Genomic DNA, 16579 nt, shown 5'->3' with positions numbered 1-16579 from the left:
GATCCCTCACGAGCTGAACACACTTTGCCCAATGTTTGTGATTGATAAAATCTGTTGAATGAAGTGAACACAGGTGGGGGTTGGAGGTAGGAGGGAGGCTGCAGAATGTGTAGTGCCTTCCCTTTGAAATCCATCTGAAATGGCACCTCTTAACCCTCTGCATTTGCGACATGTGCAAGGAAATTTTAGACAGAGAGAAATGGTGATTTCTGCAAATTTACTATTTGGACTAGAGTTTATTTCTACAGAAAATATAATAGGACTAAAAACATCTGGCTTCTCTTGAGGGTTTTCTAGGGTTTGAAAATTAAAATCAAACAAGCTATGTTTTCTGTGCTGATTCTTTGGAACTTTTTTGAAATGTCTAAGGAATGATGAGTCTGCGAACTATAAAGTTGTAGTTTTCAGACCACGCCTTTAATAAATACATCATTTTCATAGGTGTTTTGGTAAAATGTGTTACAGGCCCTAAGTCCAAGCTATACATAAAATACAAACAGAAGAATTAAAATAAAAAACATATTAATAAAACAAAAAACCCTCGCCATTCCATTCTAGACATCTCTTTATGCACACATGCATGGAGACAGAGGGAAAGATAGATGATCATGAAAGAATACTTGTGAGAAGACGAAGTCATGCTCTACATGCTGATTTTTATACAAACATATTGAATTTAATTTTATTTGAACTTAAGGGGAAGAAGTAGAAGGATTAGACCTGAGTCCTAAATTTAACAGTTTTTCTCTTCTGTCTTTCCCTCCCTTTTCCCCCTCTCTCCTTCCTCCCCTTCCTTCCTTCCTTCCTTCCTTCCTTCCTTCCTTCCTTCCTTCCTTCCTTCCTTCCTTCCTTCCTTCCTTCCTTCCTTCCTTCCTTCCTTCCTTCCTTCCTTCCTTTCTTCTACCATTAGTATCCTCAGATTTTCTCCATCAGCTCTTTAAAACAAGAAAAGAAAAGAAAAGAAAATCTTACGGACTCTAAGCTCTTGGCATCACAAAGCTTTTTTAGGTGGGGAAATTGTGTAGGGAGGTTTAGCCACTTTCCCAAAGTCATACATCTAGTTAGTCATTTGCACTCTTATTCGATAACGTGCATCTGCTTGGGCCTTTACTTGGAAGTAACAGTTGAACAAATGACAACAACTAACGATTAGCACATTGCCATTTAAAAAACACTTTTGTACTTTTTCTAAAAAGATCTTAAACCAGCCCCATGAGTCAGACTCACCGCACTGAGTTTCAGAAAGCAAATGAGGAGTCCTAGGTCACACAGCAGTTAGGTGGCAACGCTCGGGCTGCCATTCCATTCCCATTGCGCTGCAACACCCCCCACAGATGGGCTTGGCCTCTCTCTCGACCCAAACTAACCCTCCTGCTCCTCCCGTGTCCCCCTGCACAGCACCGGCCGAGCTCGGAGGCGGGAAGATGCTGCTTATAGCCATCCTTGGCTCTGCGGGGATGACCTGCCTGACGGTGCTGTTGGCCTTTCTGATCATGCTGCAGCTGAAGAGAGCAAACGTCCAGAGGAGGATGGCCCAGGCCTTCCAAAACGTGGTAGTGTCTCCTCTTCCTACTTGCTGATACCGTCAAGTCCACCCACATGCATACCTGTACTTTACAGACATGCACCAGGCGATGTACTTGTAAATCTTTCCCTTAGGTGACGAGTCTCATTTTTTCTTTGGCTTCAATTATTAAATGGGAGATAATAGGCTGATTGTGGAATTTCCAGTCCAAAATGAAATAATTTTGAGAGCGAAAAGGTTGCGCTTCATAATTATGAAAGAAGCCAGGCCTAGAACAGGACTATTGCCCTGCCAAAATGAGATGTATGATCACCCTTGGGATAAGTCACCAGAGAGAGAGTAACCTTACACTGTAACAAATGAAGCACTTTGGGTGAGGAAGGGCATGGGGGTAAGCAGACCTCGGTGAGATAGCTAATGGTGTGTTGCCCTGGACAAGTTTTCCCCACATTTTCCTATTTCCTGTTCCCATTTCCTACTTCTAATGTATTCATCGATCCTATCATGCCTCCTGTATATAAGAATATACATAAATGTGCGTATCTCCCATTTCTGTGTACCCCTCAGTCTGCGGTCATAGTTCATGGCACTTGGCACAGCCTCATTCTTTCATCTAGGAATTACACCAGTAGCAAAAGTCTATAAACTCATACGTTACCATTGACGTCCTTTTGGTATTATACTACAGCCTGAACACTTCTCTCGTTTCTGGTTTGGGACGCTGCAAAATTAATTTGTACCCAACTTTATCAATTCTGTATATAAAACATTGAGCACAATTACATGTTCCAAATGAAGTATATCTTCATGCACACAAGTCCCTGAGAGTCCCCTCCGTGGAGGACAAGGGGAGATTTGTTATCTGACTCCATGCCAGAGATGGCTTAATTCAGGCTCTTACTGGAGAGGGACGCCCTGCAAGGAGGTGGGTAGTGCTGAAAGAGCTCTTCAGGATGTTGTCAGCCGCCACTTAAACGCAGGAGAAAAGGAGACACTGGGGAGGGCTTTGCTCTAAACATCAGTCATCCAGGGGCAGAATCTGCTCCAAAGTATGCTTGAGAAATCCTAAGCTTTAGGGCAAGTGGAGGAGAGTGGAGGAGAGCCAGGAACAGACCACGGTGATGCGAGGGAAGCTCTCACGGAGGCACGCTTGTGACTGCCCCAGATGGAATCTTCAAGTTCTTTTTTACATCAGAACTGAACTCTTGCTCATTCCAGAGCAGAAAATCAAGGGTGACTAACTGGAGGTTGTGCTATGGCAAGCATACGTGCAATTATCCCTGCCTCCCCGGCCCTCTGCAGGCATTGTAATCACTTGTGGCATGCTTTCCAACCGAGGCCTGGAACTGTGCCCACACACTCTGTGGACAGCCAGTTCATCAGAATGAGTTTGTTAGATAAAACCTATTGCCATCTCCATTCCAGAATTAGATGTATTTCTTTCTTTTTTTCTTTTTTTTTTTTTTTACCTGGTATGGAGACAAACCAGGAGGTGTTACACACGAGTACCTTAGAATTATGAAAAATCCTGACACGAAACCATGAAAAAATATTTTTCCAGAGGGAAGAACCAGCTGTGCAGTTCAACTCAGGAACTCTGGCCCTGAACAGGAAGGCCAAAAACAACCCAGATCCTACAATTTATCCAGTGCTCGACTGGAATGACATCAAATTTCAAGATGTGATTGGGGAAGGGAATTTTGGCCAGGTTCTAAAGGCGCGCATCAAGAAGGATGGATTACGGATGGACGCTGCCATCAAAAGGATGAAAGGTCAGTGCCTGGACAGACCGAGTCAGCATTTCAGGAGGGTGGGGAGAAAACTTGACTTCCTGTTGAATCTTTCCTCTGTGGTCTTGCATTCTTTAAGCAAAACATTGGCATGATGTCAGATCCAGCTGTTATGTGCAAGTGAAGGTGCTGTTTCCTTTGAGGTCAGCCTGTGATAGGGTCAGGATGTAAAATATGAAGGCACGAGCTATTTAAACACCACTGTGTTGATTCCTTGGGAGATGAGAATACAGAATCTCTGTCCTACCCTGCTATCTTATGGGGAGCAGCTTTGGTATTGTTTCTCTTGATGTCGTAGTTCTCAGAATTCAGTGTGCATTAGTCACCTGGAAAGCTCGCTACAAAACCTAAAACAGACTCTTGGGCCCCACTCCACAATTTCTGATTCAGTAAGTCTGGTGAAAGCCCAGAGACTTTGCATTTCTAATTAATTTCCAAGTGATGACTGATACTAAGCGTTTGGAGACCACACTTTGCCAGCCAAAATTCTGGAGACATTGTAAGAAATACATCTACTGGGGCTTCTCCCACTGCACCCCCAAACCCGCAGCGCTACTATATTCGGATTTCTGGTGTGGCATGTGAGAATCTGTGTCCTCAACAAACTTTCTCAATGACTCTTCTGTACACTCATGTTTGAAAACCACTGATCTAAGGTCACTTTCCCAGTTGTGTTCATCTAAAGACTGCTCAGTGCCTACCCATTTAACAAGGTTGAATAGTAACGACCTTCTGAGGAAGCAGAATGGCTAGCTCTCTGGCAATATGAGCTGTGTCCCCTTCTCTTTGAAGCGGCAGTTTGTGTGTGCCTGGATGGTGAAGCTGCAGTGTTGCTCCTACAGCATCAGGCTTGGATAGTGGTGTATTACAGCTGGGAATGTAATTAACTAGTATTGTGGGGTTCTCCATCATAAGGACTCTCTAAAGTTGCTGATGGGTTTTCCTTCTTTTTGACTACAGTATTGAGCCTCAGATGAGAATTAACTCTAAGTCTTACTCAGTCATCACTGCTTTCTGCACTGTTAGGAAACACATGTCAGAAAACAAAACAAAACAAAATAAAATTCTAACTATGCTTACAGATGGTAATGGTTCAGAGTGTACACACACACACACACACACACACACACACACACACACACAAATCTTGCTTAGCTGCCAGAAATCCCTTTTTGTGCTTTGCTACTTTAGCCACAGGGAGTTTTGGAAGTGGTAAGGCTAGTGAGAGGAGAGAGGGTGTAGAACCTTGTAAAATCCATTTTGGGGGGGATCTGGCCTAAGCCTGACTGTCTGTGTCATACCCACATGAGGAAGTAAAGTAGCTTAACGGCACCAGGGCAGAGATTTCTGCAGGGAGAGCGATGCATTGGAACGAGGGCAGTTCCTGAAGTCAGCGGACAACCTCATTCTAAAGAACTTCATTTGTAAAATGCGCCCAAGGCGTTGACCCTCGGGATCCTATGGTATGAACAGGGTATCTGATGTGGGATCACCTGCTAGTTCCTCTTACAGGTGCCCTTAGCCCCTGGGAAACAGGCCCATACTTTCCAAGCAGATCCGGGCATGCACATGGACACCAGCACCCCTCTGTTATTTTTCCGAAAACGATAATAGCACTCCAGGCTGATCAGTTTGTGCATCAACCAGAGGGCCTTCCCTCAGCCTGGTTGGTGCCAGGTGATTCTCCCTCTGACCAAAGTGCTAGTGGAGAGACAGGACAAACAGAAAGAAATGCAAGTCAGTGTCCTGACCACCAAGCAACTTCTATTAAAAAAAAGACATTGAGATCTGAGGTTTCTCCCCCATAGGACAGGTTGGTGAAAAAGCAAGCAAGTTACAATTATTGAATAAAGTGAGGTGTATGTGCTATTGCTGAGGTCTCAATGAAATTTGGTTCTATTCCTCAGCATATTTGTCTCTGGACGGTAGATTCAGCTGGAAGAGGGAGAGTCTACAAGTGGAGGCAGCCCCATCTCTACCAAGTCATTTCCCTGGGTATTTGAGAGCTTAAATAAGAACATTTTAGAGCAGTGGTTCTCAACCAGCGGTGATTTTGTCCCCCTGGAGGGCATTTGGCAATGTCTGGGTACATTTTCGTTTGGGCTACTGGTAGCTAGTGAGTAGAGATGAGAAATGCTGCTAAACATCCTACTATGCACAGGACACCCCCTAAGAACACAGAAGTATCAGCCCCAAGTGTCAACAGTGACTGTGTTCTTCCTTAGTCTCTATGATTTCTGTCCAATTTTCCAGGCCGATGGTGGCTGGGTGCACCTGAAGGTCCAGAGAGCAGAAGGGGATAGTGGTTTGGGGGCAGCAATAACGGAGAAGGATCATGACTCTTGACTTCCTTCCCAGAATACGCCTCCAAAGACGACCACAGGGACTTTGCGGGGGAGCTGGAGGTTCTCTGCAAACTCGGACACCACCCAAACATCATCAATCTCTTGGGAGCCTGTGAACATCGTGGTAAGATGCTCTTTTCCTGTCTTCCCTGCCAGAACTTATTTCGAAACAGGCACATTCCATATTTGAATTAGGAAAGATAATAATTTTAGAATGTTACCTGTTTTTTGAAGTTGCAGTTTCAATCTGAATGTCTCATCCCATTTATAGATTGTACTGAGGTTTGGCATCTTTTTGGAGGTAGGATCCAAGGCTGAGTCATTTGCCCTCTGATGTGCGGCAGCCATTACTGCCCACAGGTATCTCTGGCCCCACAGGCCCCCTGCTTGCTATTCCAGAGGCTTTCTCAGCGACCACTACTACGTAGACTGGGGGAGCCCTCAGGACCAGGAAGAGTGATGTGCATTGCTTCTTCTTGATGGTCCATCCTCTCATTTCAGTTCCTAACACAAACTGATATTCTGATTGGTAAATTTATGAATGCCAACAATGTACTGTAATATGAAAGTGCTGGTGATGCTTAGGGTAAAATAATAATAATAATAGCAATAATAATAACATATCTAATAGAGATCTGTTCTTTCCAAATTGTACACTTTTCTGTGCAATTACATTGGAGCTTTACAACTATCCTATGTCACACATATCCTTAACGTTCACCTTATATTACTACTTCAAATATTTATTGAGTACTTCTGTGGGTTTTCCTCCGCATGCTACCTGGGTTTGTAGTTCTGAGTCTATGCTTAAACGTAATGTGTTGTGGAAAAGTTTTCTCCCACAAAAAAATCTCCACAAAGTAATTATTTTCAAACTTGACAACCTCTTGTTGACTTTGCAGCACAAAACCAACAATAGAAAGGAGACTATTTCCTTTTCCTCAATTTATTAAACTAAAAATACTAGTGCTTTGTACAGTATATCATTCTGAGATCCAACAAGGGTGTAATTTTGAAAGCCAGATCATGTCCCTTAGGTTAAATAATGAAGTAATGACATTTATTTTTGAGACATTTCCTGAAAACTGTAATCATCATGGGACAACAGTAAATGAAAGTTAAACAAATAATAACCAACAACAGAAAAATATATACCTTTTAAAATTTTGTTCTATCGTCACATTAGCATATATATTGGTTGGTTCTTCAAATTTACAATCCAGTAAAGAAGTGAGAAAGCACATTCATACCAGAATTGAGGTATATCTTTCCTTATAGTACAACAGGATTTAATAGTAGAAGACATTTTTGGGGGGGCAGAATTTTAATTTCTTAGAATATCTTTTAAGTTCAAAGTCATTCAACAATTTAAATTAAAAAGAAAGGTATACAAAAAAAATTACCTTTACAAGACAGTGAAACAACTCTACTTTTTACTGGTTCTAAAGATCAATGTTTATTTTTTTAATCAAAGAAGATTATCTTTTTATTAAAAGAAAAAGAGAAAAACAATTTGGAATACACGTACAATGGACCGTAATTTCTTCTAGGTACTATTGATTTATTTTCTTCTTAAAAGTTTGAGTTTTCTGGTTTCTGTAAGTAAAATGCAATCTCTGACACTGGATTCTGCTGACCAGTAACCTAATTGGCAATATGGTGATTTAGTGTGGGTTTTAGGGAAGAGTAGAAGGCAAGAGAGAACAAGTTATCAGTTGTGGCTATTTAATCATTGTTTGTTGTTGTTATTTATTTTTTATTTTTTATATAACCTGAAGGAAAACTAGAGACAGACAGGAATAACATGCCTGGCTCATACTGCGTTTCACCGAGAATAAGACCTAGCCGGACAATCAGCTCTAATGTGTCTTTTGGAGAAAAAATTAATATAAGACCCGGTCTTATTTTACTATAAGACCAGGTATAATATAATGTAATGTAATATAACATAATATAATACCGGGTCTTATATAATATAAAACGGGGACTAATATAATATAATACCAGGTATAATATAATGTAATATAATATAAATACCGGGTCTTATATTAATGTTTGCTCCAAAAGACGCATTAGAGCTGATGGTCCAGCTAGGTCTTATTTTCGGGGAAACCTGGTAGTAAGTTCTCAATCAGTACTGAATAACAAATAAAGGTAAAGTGGACTAGCTGTCTTAGATCCTCTGGAAACACATGCTTTGATTTCCTTCTACTGTGATTCCTGAGTAGGTGGAAACATTCAGGAAACCCTCCATGGTGGTTCACGTTTGGTGAGAAACAGGAGGCGAGTGGGAAAGAGGCGAGCCGCGAGTCAAGCGCGGCAGCCTTCAAGGACTGCAGGGGATGGTACTTACCTTCCCCCTGTCCCCAGCATTACTGAAGTCGGCACCACCCCGCGGGTTGTTACTCCGAGATGAAATGCAGCTTTATCAGCCATTGCCAAGGCCCAGCACGCATCTCGGACATAGCAAAGCCGGGGAGGGGCCCGGTAAGGCAGTGTCTGTCCGTTCCCCCACAGGCTACCTGTACCTGGCCATCGAGTATGCGCCGCACGGGAACCTGCTGGACTTCCTACGCAAAAGCCGAGTGCTGGAGACCGACCCGGCCTTCGCCATCGCCAACAGCACCGCCTCCACGCTGTCCTCCCAGCAGCTGCTTCACTTTGCGGCAGATGTGGCCCGGGGTATGGACTACTTGAGCCAGAAACAGGTGTGTCGTGAGGACCTTGCTTTGGGCATCTTTCCTTAGAAATTCTCTAGAATCAGTTTCGTTCAATGTGTCCTCTTTTTTCCCCCCAGTCCACCTCTCTTCTTTAGTTCTTCTTACAATCGCCCTAATGTTAATCTCACTGTTAATATTCCATTTATATAGACGTTAATGCCCAACACTGATGACACATATTCGTCCAGTGACTCTCATCATATGTATTTGGTGAGCTGCCTTCACCGATCTGAGCTTCAGTTGGCTCCAAACAATGCTCAGTAGCAAAGGACTTACATGGCAACAGGAAGATTTCACTACCTGTTTTCTTTCCTGAAATGCGTCTCCCAAGATGTGGTGGGTCATTTGGCCGAAGCCACTAACGGAGGGTTTTGGAGAGGACCTCTTTAAGGGAGTTGGATTCTGGTGACTTTAAAGTCCATCTTCATACTGTCCTCTTTCCTCTAGTTCCCAAAGTTCTTGCCTCTAGGGCATTGCGCTAACAAAACGAAATTAAAAGACAAATATGATGCTGAAAATAAATAAATAAATAAATAAATAAATAAATAAATAAATAAATATATATATATTTCTTCCTTCCCCCCACCCCCCCAAATTTCAGTTTATCCACAGGGATCTGGCTGCCAGGAACATTTTAGTTGGTGAAAACTACGTAGCCAAGATAGCAGATTTTGGATTGTCCCGAGGTCAAGAAGTTTATGTGAAAAAGACAATGGTAAGTTCCAAACACTGCCTTTCCAAGGCACCCCTCTCCTAACATTCCTTCTCTTAGAACACTGTTGTTCTGTGGTGATTGGGGCATCTGACAGTGTATCCCAGTTAATGCTGCCCTGGCCCAGCAGACAGCCTTTCTAAGCTTTGATTCCTAAAATGAATGCAGGGTCCATATTCCCAGAGATGAAGCCGCTGTCACAGGTGGCCAATAATGGAACATGCAAGCCCAGTGGTGCAGAGGCTCGGGTCTGTATCCCGTCCAGGCCCTAGGTAGCTCCCTCAGAAACCTCCAGGTTTGATCAACATTACCTGGGCTCAGCTATCCTGGACGCCTCCAGCTTTCATATGATCCAGAGGCTCCTTTCATTCTTGGGGTACCACATTGCCTCCGCGAGACTCAGGTTTCTGTGTTTATCCTCAAATTTATGTTTCCTTTCTTTTCAACATATTTCAGTGACTGACAAGAGAACACAAACAATATTCAAAAATGTTTTGAAAAGGACATCAGCCGTAGTTCACGACCTGGACACATTTTTTTTTTCATTTTTTTACAGTATTGCCTGCCACAAACAGATACATTTTTGCAGTTAAGATCGCAGTGAACATAACCATTTTGGTTCTTCCCACTCCTTTTTTGCTTAAGGTTTGAAAGGGGTCCGTTTTTCTCTTAGAGATGACCACACAGCCCGGCCCTGGGTACTGATCAGCAGCAACGCTTTTTAGAAGCCATCGGTGCCTCCCTGAAGTCGGGTTTCCAGGCAACGTTTTTCCCCTAAGCTTTTCAGAATTTGCCCCCACTTAAAGCAGATGCTTCTCTGGGGAGGGGCTGTGCTTATCTTAGAGAAGCAGGACCCACCACTCATCCATCTCCTCGGGCTGTCCCCCTCTTCTCCGGCCTCCTGTGTCCTTCGCAGAATCCTTTTCCTTGCTGCGCTCCTGCATTTGGGGCTGTGGTGCCCTACATGGGGGGTAGAGGAATGAACACAGTTTATCCCCACAACCTACACATTCTACTTGGATGCTCTCCTCAGATCCCCAAAGTGAGTACTGCTCTGCTTGGCATTTCATAAAGGGCAGGGATTTTTGTCGTCTTGGGTGATTAGGAGGAATTCTTAGAGATACAAAGCACTGGCCAGGGTTGACCTCTATTTCCTAAGGGCAGGGCAAGTGTTCCCTGGGACCCTGGGGTCTGAGGAGGAACGGCACTGGGTGAGGGAAAGGCACTGGGTGAGGGAAAGAAGAGGGAAAGGGTCCCTCTTCTTGCAGGGAGCTTGCTCTTCTGCAATCCCTTCCCCTTCTTGCCCTTTCCCTCACCCAGTGCCGTTCTCCTAATCACCCCAAGACGACAAAAATCCCTGCCCTTTATGAAATGCCAAGCAGAGCAGTACTCACTTTGGGGATCTGAGGAGAGCATCCAAATAGAATGTGTAGGTTGTGGGGATAAACTGTGTTCATTCCTCTACCCCTCATGTAGGGCACCACAGCCCCAAATGCAGGAGCGCAGCAAGGAAAAGGATTCTGCGAAGGACACAGGAGGCCGGAGAAGAGGGGGACAGCCCGAGGAGATGGATGAGTGGTGGGTCCTGCTTCTTTAAGATAAGCACAGCCCCTCCCCAGAGAAGCATCTGCTTTAAGTGGGGGCAAATTCTGAAAAGCTTAGGGAAAAAGTATTGCCTGGAAACCAGACTTCAAGAAGGGTGCAGTTCCAAGACACACCAGCAGAGGGCACAGTGGCTACCTTCTCTGGCCTATTGCTGAAATTAGATTTTCAACTCATTGAATTTCAGAATCATCTGGAAAGTTTTTTAGAAATACAGATACTGAGCCCTACTGCTTAGATATTCTTACTCAACTCTGCTGGGGTGGGGCCCCGGCATCAGTTTGTGTTTTTAAACCCCTGGGAGGGAGGCATCCATCTCTCACTAAAGTTCATAGGATTCTTGGGATGGGTTGATAGGAGGGGAGCCCCAAATCATAGTGAATTTGAGAAAACTAGGAATAAAACTCTGAAGTCAAAGTTCCCAGTGTCCAGTCCACAATTTTCCTAGGCTGGACTCAATAAGCCAAGAAATGGGGACAAGCTGGAGGGAGTCAGGGCGAGGTATCCTGAGGGGTGAGGAGTGTCTTTCATCCTGCCTCCAAACCCAGTGTAAACCACATTGGCTAGAAGTTATTTCCTCCTCTGGTGACATATATGCACACTGTTCCCTTTGGCCTGACACGCTACATCCTCCCCCTTTACTTGATGACAGCTATACATCTTAGAGATCCCAGCTCAAATGTCTTCTCCTCTGGAAATTCTTCCCCCGTCTCCTCCAGGAGCAGTCGGTCTCCTCACACCACCTTAGCCTTTCCCACGTTACAATTTAATTCTCGGTTCCTATGCCTGTGTCTCCTCTTTCAAACCTCTGAGTGCCTCTGAGAGCCACAAAGCGAATAAGGGAATGACTACCAAGTATATGAACACACACACACACACACACACACACACACCTTTTTCTTCATATAAAACTGTAGCAGGGACCCCTTGAGGTAAGTAGGACTTAACACTAGTTGCATGTCTTTGAATTTGAAAACACACTTGTAGGTGGAACATATACAAAACAACAGCTCCCGAGTCTGGCATTCCTTATGTCTGAGGAATTCCAAATAGGGTTCCCTGTGGACTTGACTGAGCCACAGCCTGAAGCCAGCTGCCAGCCTCGTGAAGGGGCCTTGTGGGGCCTAAGAGGCATTTCCCTTTGTTCTCTCCAGGGAAGGCTCCCTGTGCGCTGGATGGCAATCGAGTCACTAAATTACAGCGTATACACAACCAACAGTGACGTGTAAGTAAGCAAGCCTCATATTGCTAAGGGTGTTTTCTTTTTCCCCAGAAAAAAAATATACATTTGATAGAGGTTTTAAAGAGAAGCAAGAATATTACATCCCTCTGGGGAATCACGCTAATCAATAAGCCCAGGAAATAAATGTGTGGAATAAATGCAGCCACAGAGTCCAGTTCTCAGCGTGGGAATCACTGGTGATTAGGGATTTGGGTTTCCTTCTGCTTGCCGAGGAGAGACTTCACGTGGAGAATGCTTGATCTCCGGAGGAGCAAGGGGCACGCTGGCCTCCCTGTGGCTGCACTTCCCAGACTGAGCTCAGGTGGCAGGATCTGGATGAGAGGAGGCAGCCGCTGAGGGTCTGAGGTGGCAGGAAGGCCGGACAGGGGAGGCCATCCCTGCTTGTGGCCAGCAGTGATAAGCCTCAGGCTGGCGGTGGAAGGGTTGGGATTGAGACGTAGGCCATCGTGCTCACACCCCCTATTTTCAGGAGGAAAAACAGGCCTAGGCAGTTGAAGAGACTGTTGCAGGGGGTTTCACTTGTGCCTGGGGATGAGGTGGGGGCTGGCGATTCCTGTATCCTCACTGTGTGCAGTGACTTTTATATGCTGTCTCATGTCATCTCTGCATAGCATTGGGGTAGAAATAAGTATCCCTACTTTTAGAATATTATACTAAGAGGCCTCAGGGGTTCAGTAATTTGTCCTAAGTCACATGAGCGACCGAGGGGGACGGGATTTGAATCAGATCTGTTTGGCTTAGAACGTCACCTGCTTTGCACAGTACCACCTTGCATTCTCCCCCTTAAGGGTGTGTGTGTTGGGGGGGGAGGGGGTGTTCTGGCAGAACGAAGAGTTTCCCTGTTATAATCCTCCCATTGGCCTGCCAGGGGATAAACACCTGCTGTGTGCACGGTCCCATGCCAGTGAGCAGACATTTACATTTCCTTTTCTGACTACGAGTCAGTCACCCTGGCTGTTGGAGCACAAAGTTGACTGTCCCACCTGTCTGCTGATTGTCGGCTTCCCTATTTCCCTCTGCAGATGGTCTTATGGAGTGTTACTCTGGGAGATTGTCAGTTTAGGTGAGTATCCACCTTTCTCTCCCAGGTGAGACTCTAGGCAAAGGGAGCGGGCCCCTGCTGTGTTCCCTCCCTCACTGTGTAATCCGCTGGGTACCTGTTGGACGTGGTGCCACCAGAGGTGACTTGGAAATAGAACTGTGGGTTTCCATGGATGAGTTTTGTTCCCACGTTTCTCTTTTTGAAAGCCCTATACCTAATGTCATATTTAATCCTAACAACCTGGCAGCCATGAACTTCGTTATAGGTTCATTGTCCGCTTGTGCAACAATGTCGCAGTGCTGTCACAGGTTTACTTCCACAACGTTAAGGTGGTATATTATGCAACCAAGAAAAATCACGTTTTGAAGGCTAATCTCCTGTGAAAATGTACATGCCCAAAAATACATTTCACATACATCACAATCCCAGTTTTATAAATACTACTTTTTTAAAAAAAACAGGCCAAAGTACACAGAAGGGTAATAAAAACTATTGTCTTTTTTTGTGCTTTTTTTTTTATTTTCCAAGTTTTCTATAAGAAACGTATATTGCCTTTATTATTAAAACTGGGCAACTATTATAGATACACTAGGAAGTGCATAACTACAGACTTCCAATTAGGAAAAAGATACATCTCCTTGGTATCATAGATGTGCGGTGTGTCGACAGATGTGGGGAAGGGAACTAGCACTAAGTCAGGAACCCCGTGAGGGATCTTCCTGCTGAGGGAATGGCCACCCTGTAGCGTGGTCTGTGGCTTACCCTTCGTCATTTTGTAGTCCGGCTTTCATGTGCAGTGGGTTTGCTTAGAGCCAAAGAGCATGCTGGGAGCGCACCCTCCTTGCCTTACCCAGCTTTCTCGCAGTCTCTTGGCTTCCGAGTCCCTGGGCAGGAGACACCTTCTGCAGCAGCAGAGGGGCCTTAGGGCAACACTGTTTCCTGTCTTCCAGGTGGCACCCCCTACTGCGGGATGACATGTGCAGAACTCTATGAGAAGCTGCCGCAGGGCTACAGACTGGAGAAGCCCCTAAACTGTGATGATGAGGTGTAAGTCAGGCCTCCTTCAGGGCCATTTTATCTTAACCTTCCTTCTGTGTGTTTCACGGACAGACTGACTCTAACGGAGGAACTATCTGCTTCATACACATATACCTGTATGTACCGGGGCTGCCAAAAAACTGTATACACGTGGACACTTTGGTCAGCGTTACTCAGGCAGTACTTCACCACAATCAGAAGTATCTGGGCGCTGATGGTAACCACTTTGAGCACCTCTTGTCATTGCAGAAGTCAAACGTGACTTGTATTCATCTTTTGTTATCAGTATATATTGAGTATTACAATTTTAATAGTTTTCATTTCTTAAAATGTGTATACATTTTTCTGGAGTGCTCTGTACACACACACACATTGAGATCCCAAAGAGCCAGGAAAAAAAGGGGGTTCTTTAAACTAAGACTGTTATGCAATGGGCAGAGAATAAGAGCTTCCCAGGCATATAAACCCAGGAGGAATTTAAGATGATGATTCTTGGGAAGGTTGAGATAAGGAAGGTCAACTAATGCAGAAAAGAGCTGAAATAAATGGATGAAATTATTCGTGAATAAATAAGTGTACGAAACCTTGAGACTAACTTCGGGGATAGCAATTTCAGAGCTCTTACATGAAGGAAGACAGATTTGTCTTCGTAGAATTTTGCTTCTATGAATATTATTTTCTAAGAGTAAGAATTATTCCAAGGGGAAGCATTATTAACTTCAGAGATTCCAGAATTCCCAGAACTGAGCTGAGGTAGCAGCTGCCTAGTTGGTGTGATTTGAAGAGTGGAAGGGAAACAGTGTATCTAAGTTGAGCCATTTTCAAAAGTGAAACAGGATCCTGTCCATTATATCACCCGCGTAAGTAGCATAAACCTGGGCAAACTTGGATGGACTTGGACCATCACTGGACAGTTTCTAAAATTCCACGTTTTGCGATTCCATGAGGAGTAAGGTTTTTCAGTCATTATAAAATGTCTGTTACAGTACAAACCGTTCTAAAATCTGTGCCACCTGAGGCCAGTGGTTGAGCCCATAACGTTTCCCTGAGGCATTTGTTCAGTATGTGAAATCTGGAGCCTCACTAGTGGACATTCTGCTTCTGTAGGTGTAGTACGTGGGCCCCAGGAATCTGCATTTTAATAACGCAAGTCGTTCTGGCCACATTTGGGAAAGTACTGCCTTAGACCAATGTTTCCCAAACTATGTTCCTGGAACCTGCAAGATGTAAACAAAGGATACAGGGGAAAGGAGTTCTGTAGTCAGTTGCATTTGGGAAGTACCATGTTAAAACGGGTTAAACAGGTTTTTCGTTTTTAATGGCAGGACTTCTCAAGATTTTACTATGCTAAGCCCTAACAGGGAGATGTAATAGGTGGCATTTTGCAAATTAATTTGAGCATGAAACGCTTTTTTATATATAAATGAAACACTAATATTTTGAGAGATGTAGTATCCCAAGGGAAATGCTGCCCTAGAAACATAAGTCAGTTCTTTCCAGATGATCAGAATGGCGGAGACCATGATCGTGCAGGAATGGTACCCAGGGCAGGCACTAGATCTACAGAGAAAAGATAGGGAGGCCTCATAGGGACTTCCTCGGAACATGCCTTTGTCTCCTGCTGCCTAAGCGTCATGACCAGGTGTGGAATGGCTGTATTCTCTTCTTTTTCCCGATCCCTACACTTGGCCGTGCCCAGGACTGGAGCACAGTCCCTGAGTTCATCCTCTTTTTGTTTTCAAAGGTATGACCTAATGAGACAGTGCTGGCGGGAGAAGCCTTACGAGAGGCCCTCGTTTGCCCAGATACTGGTGTCCTTAAACAGGATGTTAGAAGAACGGAAGGTGAGTCTGGAGTGCAAAACAGGCACTCTGGAGTTGGGATTCCTCATAGGCCCAGTGCGGTTAATAAAAGTAGTTGATGCAATTTAACAGGTTCTTCTGGACGAAGCCCTGGGTATTACACAGACAGAAAAGATGTGGGCCCAGACTTTCAGGAAGTTAGTTTTGAAAGAAATAAGATTTCTATACCAGATAGAGTCACACACAATAGAACATATAGAAATAGCCTATTTGAGCTACAAGGAATCTTAAATCTTAACATAGAGCCTGACCCTTTAATTTTATAGATGAAGAAACAGACTCAGAGGTGAAAAGTGACTTGCCCAAGGGCACACAGCGGGTAGACAACAGAGCCTGGTCTACAGGCTACTAGGAGGATCAAGAAATCTGTAAAACATTCTAGAAGGTAGCTGGCTATATGTATCTAGAGGTCAAAAGATAAATCTAGGTTAGGAACACAGATTTGGAAAGTCATCAAAACTCAAGTGGTAATTAAACCAGATATGTGGGTGCGATCACACAGGGAGATGTGGACAGAAGAAGGAGACTGAGAGAACTGGAACATTCAGGAGGGACCAGTGAGACAATGAGAAGGAGAAGCTCAAAAACCAAGGAAAGTGGGAGGATGAAATATTACTGGCAAAAGTCAAGGGGTGCATTTCAGGAAGAAACTTGTCAAATACAAAAGAGGAATTAAGGACCGAAAAATATCCCTCCCCCA

General features: G+C 44.3%; 1 protein-coding gene across 3 annotated transcripts in view; it reads left to right on the top strand.

Annotated features, from left to right (window-relative positions):
• Positions 1-16579, top strand: part of TEK (TEK receptor tyrosine kinase) — a 99738-nt gene that overhangs the window by 81388 nt on the left and 1771 nt on the right. For 2 of the 3 annotated variants that reach the window (XM_033123678.1, XM_033123676.1), the window contains 9 exons: positions 1399-1553; positions 3087-3297; positions 5674-5784; positions 8178-8368; positions 8982-9095; positions 11849-11919; positions 12960-13000; positions 13930-14026; positions 15762-15861. In XM_033123678.1, the coding sequence (XP_032979569.1) occupies positions 1399-1553; positions 3087-3297; positions 5674-5784; positions 8178-8368; positions 8982-9095; positions 11849-11919; positions 12960-13000; positions 13930-14026; positions 15762-15861 (1091 nt within the window). The remainder of the gene's footprint in view (positions 1-1398; positions 1554-3086; positions 3298-5673; positions 5785-8177; positions 8369-8981; positions 9096-11848; positions 11920-12959; positions 13001-13929; positions 14027-15761; positions 15862-16579) is intronic. The other variant, XM_033123677.1, reaches the window with a different exon arrangement.

Source organism: Rhinolophus ferrumequinum, chromosome 12 (genome assembly GCF_004115265.2).
Source record: "Rhinolophus ferrumequinum isolate MPI-CBG mRhiFer1 chromosome 12, mRhiFer1_v1.p, whole genome shotgun sequence".
NCBI lineage: Eukaryota > Metazoa > Chordata > Mammalia > Chiroptera > Rhinolophidae > Rhinolophus > Rhinolophus ferrumequinum.
This window is presented reverse-complemented; position numbering and strand designations above follow the sequence as displayed.